Genomic DNA, 7,322 nt, shown 5'->3' with positions numbered 1-7,322 from the left:
TGTTGATGAGCAATATGCAGAAGCGCATGACTGGGTGGTTGCAAATCGACAACAGAATGTGCAAGTTGAGGATCCGAAGCCGTTTATTCAACGTTAGCAGCGCATGCACAGTCCTCACCTAGGAAAGTTCAGCGCACACCGGCTCATGAACGAGACTTGCCTTCGATTCATTGACTTTGTCGCCTCCAAAAGAAATGGCCATACGTAGTACTTTCACCCAGCATAGCCTCCCATATCGGCACATCCGCTACCGTCGCAAGCCACGGTATAATCTGGAGCGACTTAAACTGCTCTAAGTCGCTACTGATTACGCGCGAAGCCTTGAGGCAGCGTTGTCGTATGAGGGAGATCTTACCGAAGCCCCTCTGGAGAACTGCTGGAGCACTGTTAAAGCAACCATGCGATTGGATTCGTCGAAAGGAACCGACGTAACGGCTGGATTCTAGACGAGTCAATACAAACGCAAACGGAGACAGCGAACCCATCTTTTCCGGGACAAAAAGCGCCACCTAGAAGAGCTGGAGTGTGAGGATATGGAGCAACTATATCGTTCATAAAAACACGTAGATTCTACAAGAAACTATACGCATCTAGCGCAGGTTTTGTGTCGCGAGCTGAAATGTGTCGGGATGGAGGAGTTTTGACAGATGACCGTGAGGCGATCGTTAGGTTAGGTTGTTTATTTGGTATATTCACTGTTGTGGCGGAATATAGCGACCCTCCCAGACTCCCAGATCAGATCAGCAAAATAAAGGCAAATAAAAGTCAAACTTCTATTCTCTCCACTTTGATACAATATCATTTATTGTTCTTGTTTTTGGAATATTCAGGCTATAAGAGAACACACAATTTAAAAAGATCAGTCAGTTAAAGTAAATAGTTTGAATCGTTAACATCGTTTTTTAATCGCATTTCGCCCGTTCACTGTCGCTCTGTTGGAACCCACAGTAACATATGGTCCTTCGAGCCGGATTCGCGAGAATAGTCGCCTTGAACCGTGCCAGTTTGATAAGTTTTGCGTCGCGTAGTTTGGCCTCGTTTCCTGCCGTACCGGCAATTGTGATTCTGCCTAATCGTGATAAAATTATCAGACATTCCCGCAGTGGGGACATAGTGACCGAGTGAACGTTATCGAACATAATCACGATGCTGAAGAAACTAATCCGTGAGCGAAAGTCGCTTGAACCGCGTATCAAGCGAGTTTCTGATGTGGTGATGAAGTTAGAGCCAGAAGCGGCTGAAGAAATAGACGTTCAAATGGAGATCGAAACGCTAAATGATATATGGGCTAGTTATTGTTCAGTGCATAAAAGAATTTTGGATGTGAGTGAAGAAGATGAAATGTACAATGATGCCGTCGATAAGCAACGAAATTTTGAAGCAACGTACCTCGCGCTAAAAGGCCGCTTGTTGAAAATTTTGAAACTGGTTAAAAATCGGGACAGTAGAGAAGAAAACCATCCACAGCCGCAAAACGATATAATAGCTCAGCTAGCAAGCCAACAAGCCGAGTTCTTTCGTATAATGTCCACTCGATTGAATCCCGTCGGCATCGATGCGACTGCACCAGTTGAGCCGCACCAATTGGATGCCCCCAATATGCCGCTTTCGGATCTAAAATTACCTCGTGTGAATTTGCCAGCGTTTTGTGGTGATTATTTAGAGTGGCAATCATTTATTGATTTGTTCAAAAGCATGGTCGATCAAAATCCTTTGTTAAAGGATAGCCAGAAACTATATTTTCTGAAAACCAATCTTTCTGGCGAAGCAGCATCACTCATCTCGCACTTGAAGATTGAGGATGCCAATTACACTTTGGCATTAGAGAAATTAAAATCTCGATATGATAAGCCGCTTGAAATTGCGCACAAACATATTCAGCGTTTTCTGAACCAGCCAGCCCTGACGTCATCGTCTGCTCCCGGACTGCGTTCTCTTCATGACGTCTCTGATGAAGTGGTGCGCGCTCTTCGAGCGATGGAGAGAGAGGATCGCGACACATGGCTAATATTCATCCTTAGTGAAAAATTTGATCCAGCAACTAGGCAGTTGTGGTATCAACGTGTTGCTGACATGCAGGAAAATGAAATCACTTTGCAATGTATGCTAAAGTTTCTCGATTCGCGTTGTTTTGCATTACAATCGGCTCAAACGGATAAGCAGCGAAACGCCGTCCTCTCCAAGCCGCAATTGAAGCAACCGTATAAGAGTACCACATTCGTCGCTACTAACTCATCGTCATATTGCTATATCTGTTCCAAATCAGCGCATATGCCCTTTCAGTGTGGTAAGTTCATTCATATGAGCCCTGATGAACGTTTAGCTGCTATTAATCGGCATAGGCTGTGTCGAAACTGTTTTAAGAAGCATCCCGGTGAAACATGCAAATCAAGTAATTGCCGAAAATGCGGTCTACGTCACCACACATTACTGCATGCTGCTCTCGAAGCCCCCAACTTCCAACACACACCCTCTACGTCGTTTGCTGCCTCTACTGGTGGCAATCCAGCCGCTCAATCGTTACTCTCTGATCTCGAGACAAATTCTCCTATAGATGCGTCCAGTGTCCTTCTAGCAACAGTGGCAATCAATGTTTTGGATAAGAAAGGTCGACCCCATGCTTGTCGAGCTGTCTTAGATTGCGCATCTCAGGTTAGCTTCATCAGCGAAAGTTTTTGCAATGAACTCGGTCTTGAAATGATGGATGCAGATATGGACCTCGAAGGTATATCTTCCACACCAGCACATGCTGATAAGTGCGTGCAAATTATTATAGCATCCCGATGTACGGATTATCGCACCTCGGTTCCGTGCATGGTGCTTGAGAGAATAACAAAAACACTCCCAGCAAAACCGGCAGACATCGATGGTTGGTCTATCCCAGAGTCTATTAAACTGGCAGACCCTCTCTTCCATCGACCAGGTAAAATCAATATCCTGATTGGAAATGAGCTATTTTTTCAGCTTCTTGAGCCAGGAAAAATTAGTCTCAGTTCTGATGATAATTTACCTACGCTTCAAAACACAAAGTTTGGATGGGTGGTTGCCGGACGGTACAAAAATACCACACCAGCGCGTGCAAGCGCTTCAACATGCTTAATAGCATCAGTAGATGATTCACTCGATCAACAGTTGCGACGATTTTGGGAGCTTGAGGAGTACGTGCCTCCTACAGCCCATCTTAGTGAAGAAGAAAAACAGTGTGAAGACCATTTTGCAAGGCACACTGTTAGAAATGCCGACGGACAGTTCACCGTTCGCTTACCGTTCTTGCACAGCCCGAGTCAACTTGGCGACTCGCGCCAGATAGCTGCAAGGCGCTTAGAACACATTGAGCGAAAGCTGCAGAAAAATCCACATTTGAAACAGGAGTATCATGCTTTCCTACGTGAGTACATTGAACTAGGACATATGACTCGTGCTGAGTCTCCCGCTACCAATCACACCGTTTACCTTCCCCATCACTGCGTGATAAAGGAAGCAAGCTCTACTACAAAATGTAGAGTCGTTTTCGACGCTTCGGCAAAAACCACTAGCGGAAAATCTCTCAATGATGTACTCATGGCTGGCCCAGTCCTACAGGACTCGCTAATTAATATTTTGCTTCGCTTCCGTATTCCGGCCTTTGTGGTTGCGGGAGATATTAAACAAATGTACCGCATGGTAAGGATCCATGATTGTGATCGCGACTTCCAGAGGATTCTTTGGCGATGGTCCAGCAGCGAGCCAGTTAGTGAATTTGTATTAAACACGGTGACGTTTGGAACCAAAAGTGCATCTTACCTGGCAACGAAGTGTGTGCAACAGCTTTTGAATGCACATCGGCAGCGATATCCAGCAGCGGTAGAAAGGCGGAAAAGGGAATGTACGTGGACGACGTTTTGACTGGTGCTGACACCGAGCAAGAAGCAGTGCTACTTCGCGAACAGCTGTCTACTATTTTTGCTTCCGGTGGTTTTCATCTGCGTAAATGGGCGTCTAATAGTGCAGCGGTGCTAAAAGGTGTTCCGGTTGCGGATCGGGAGATAGAAATTTCGATTGGAATAAGCGATGAACAAGTCATCAAGGCCCTCGGCATCCACTGGCAGCCGTGCAGCGACATGTTCCAGTTTTCCTATATCCGAACAAAGATCCTTCAGCACACAAAGCGGACCATACTATCACAAATCGCCAGCCTCTTCGACCCGCTTGGTTTACTGGCCCCTGTCATCGTGAAGGCAAAACTGGTCATGCAACAGATGTGGGAGCTGAAGGTGGCATGGGATGAAACTCCCCCCGGTGAGTTACTCGATATTTGGTTAAAGTTGGTCCAAAGTCTTTCCGATCTCAACTTCTTACAGGTACCACGACGCGTGATCGACTCATCTGGAACCCTCCGTATGTTTCTGCACGGCTACAGTGATGCCTCCGAGCGGGCCATGGGAGCATGCATCTACTTACGAGTCTGTTACAACGACGATAGGAAATCATCACATTTGCTCTGTGCAAAATCGAGAATAGCACCGGTTGGTAAAGGAAGGACAACACTGCCTCGGTTGGAGTTGGAAGCAGCACGGATTCTGGCCAGATTAATGGCAAACGTTCAAGCGGCACTCTCCTTGGCGTTCCACGAAATACGAGCATTCTCCGACTCAACAGTGGCCCTGGCGTGGATAAAGGGTGGCGCTTCGCGATGGAAAACTTTCGTCGCCAACCGAGTAGCTGAAATCGTGAACCACCTTCCTGCCATCAACTGGTACCATGTCGACACGCATAGCAACCCAGCAGACTTAATTTCACGTGGAGCACTTCCCGCTCAAATATCAACTAACCCGTTATGGTGGAACGGGCCGATTTGGAACGAGAATTCTAACATCCAACACCATGACATATCCGATAGTCTTAACGCCATACAAAAACGACAGGTGGAGAAAGAGCAGCGCGTGGTGGCTGTTGCGTGCTTAACCGTATATGAAAATCAGTTTCTCGACAAGATTATGTCAAGATATTACCCGAACTTAATGTTTCTTCTGTGTATTACAGCTCGAATGCTGCGATTTAAATACCGTGATCATAGGCAGTCCCGACGCCTCACATCCCACGAAATCGACAGGGCTCTACACGTCTACTTGCAACATGTTCTGAATCAGCATTTCTGGAAGGAGATTAACCAGCTTAATCACGGTCAAGATGTCAGCCGATCCAGTTGTCTTCATCAGCTGAAACCCTTCCTGGATGAAAATCATCTTCTCAGGGTGGGCGGAAGATTACAGCAGTCAGACCTGAGCTACGATACGAAACACCCGATTCTGCTACCGCACAAGTCGATACTCTCATCGTACATCCTACACCATGAACATTACGAACAATTACATTGTGGACCTCAAATGTTGTTGGCAGGAATCCGCCAACGTTATTGGATTATTCGAGGAGTAAGCGCTGCCAGAAAGGTTTGTCGTGCCTGCGTTCATTGTGCTCGTGCAAGGCCCGCATCGGTGCGTCAACAAATGGGACAGCTACCAGCAGATCGTGTGAAGCCTCTACCTCCATTCTCTATTACCGGCATCGATTACGCTGGTCCAATCAACGTGATTGGTCGCCGTACACGCGGTGCAACCATTGCAAAGGGATATATCGCGCTGTTCGTCTGTTTTTCAACTCGAGCCGTTCACCTCGAAGCAGTTTCGGATCTAAGCACGTCTTCATTCATCGCTGCCTTCACTCGGTTCATCAGTCGTTATGGCTTGCCGAATAAAGTTTATTCTGACAACGCTACCAACCTCCGAGGAGCAGCGAAAAAGTTTCGTGATCTGTACGAGCACATTAATGCTACTGAACATGACGATCAGGTAATTGATTTTTTCACAACTAAAGGGATTGAGTGGTTATTTACCCCGGCTAGATCTCCTCATCATGGTGGTTTGTGGGAAGCCGGCATCAAGGTTGCCAAGAGCTTTTTGAGCAAATTAGGAGGAGATAATCGCTTTACCTTTGAAGAGTTGAGCACAGTTCTTGCCCAGATATCTGCATGCATGAACTCGCGTCCTATTTCTCCCTTATCAAATGATCCCAGTGAGCCTCAACCCCTCACACCCGCACATTTCTTGATTGGAAGGCCGCTTCATATTATCCCGGAGATAAACCAACTAGACGATAAAATTGACTCGTTAAGCAGATGGCAGTATGTACAGCGCGTTACGCAGGAGTTCAGATCACGCTGGCAATCCGAATATGTTTCGCTACTTCAACGCATGGTCAAATGGCAACGTAGCGCACCCAACATTATGGTAGGAGATTTCGTATTGCTTGTCAGCGATAATGAGAAGCCGAAGCAGTGGCCAATGGGCCGAGTCGTCGAACTATTTCCTGGGACCGATGGTATTGTCAGAGTGGTGGCGGTAAAAACGTTGAACGGAATTTCCAAACGAGATGTGAGAAGAATTCGGCGTATTCCATTGGAGGCTGATGAATATGTTCCTGGACGTAACTGTGCGGAAATTTCTAGCCGCAATTTGGTGGGCGGATTATGTTGTGGCGGAATATAGCGACCCTCCCAGTCTCCCAGATCAGATCAGCAAAATAAGGGCAAATAAAAGTCAAACTTCTATTCTCTCCACTTTGATACAATATCATTTATTGTTCTTGTTTTTGGAATATTCAGGCTATAAGAGAACACACAATTTAAAAAGATCAGTCAGTTAAAGTAAATAGTTTGAATCGTTAACATCGTTTTTTAATCGCATTTCGCCCGTTCACTGTCGCTCTGTTGGAACCCACAGTAACATTCACCAACAGGCAAGCAGGTGCCCTAACAGTGTAACTTAAAGCTAACAATTAAAATATCGTCAGAGAGTCAATACAATATTACATATTACAAACAATATTACATTTGAACTAGTCAGATCTTGAAAAAAATCAACGATATCGCATACGAAGAAGCGTTCGAGATAAATTAAAGTCGAATAGAGCAGATACTCTGTTGAATAACCTTTGGCGACCAACCATTGCGCCAAAAATGCCGTAGTTAATTCGTTGAGCAGGCAATTGTTGCATTGAATTTTTCGCAGAGCACGAGGTTGCACGTTTATATTCACTTGTTCCAAAAGAGCGGGACAGTATATGCGGCCTTGTAAAAGGTCTGTGATGAACAATGCCCTGTCTCTACGGACAGACAGAAGCTCCAAACGTATTAATAAGCAGCGACTTTAATAGCTTGGTAGACGGAAGCGATCCGTCCATAGCAGTTTACGAAGAGCGAATCTCAAAAAGCACCGTTGAGCTGATTCTATTCTTTCCACGCACTTGTTGTAATAAGGAGTCCAGACGACCGAGCAGTACTCCAG

The 7,322-nt window shown here is 45.8% G+C and overlaps 1 protein-coding gene across 1 annotated transcript; it reads left to right on the top strand.

Moving 5' to 3' along the window:
* The first annotated feature begins 1,146 nt into the window (after positions 1-1,146).
* Positions 1,147-6,524, top strand: LOC129716796 (uncharacterized). The gene is made up of 2 exons (XM_055666631.1): positions 1,147-3,729; positions 3,774-6,524. The coding sequence occupies exons 1-2, from the start codon at positions 1,147-1,149 to the stop codon at positions 6,522-6,524; spliced, it is 5,334 nt and encodes a 1,777-aa protein (XP_055522606.1).
* The last annotated feature ends 798 nt before the right edge of the window (positions 6,525-7,322 follow it).

The sequence above is a fragment of the Wyeomyia smithii genome, chromosome 1, assembly GCF_029784165.1.
Source record: "Wyeomyia smithii strain HCP4-BCI-WySm-NY-G18 chromosome 1, ASM2978416v1, whole genome shotgun sequence".
Lineage (NCBI taxonomy): Eukaryota > Metazoa > Arthropoda > Insecta > Diptera > Culicidae > Wyeomyia > Wyeomyia smithii.
The sequence above is the reverse complement of the archived record's forward strand: the minus strand, read 5'-3'. Positions and strand labels throughout refer to the sequence as shown.

Bases quoted from the DNA above. Each gene is read 5' to 3' on its own strand.
- LOC129716796 (XM_055666631.1), top strand. From the start codon at position 1,147: ATGCTGAAGAAACTAATCCGTGAGCGAAAGTCGCTTGAACCGCGTATC. The intron at 3,730-3,773 runs GTTAGTGAATTT...TGGAACCAAAAG, and splicing joins GATGGTCCAGCAGCGAGCCA to TGCATCTTACCTGGCAACGA.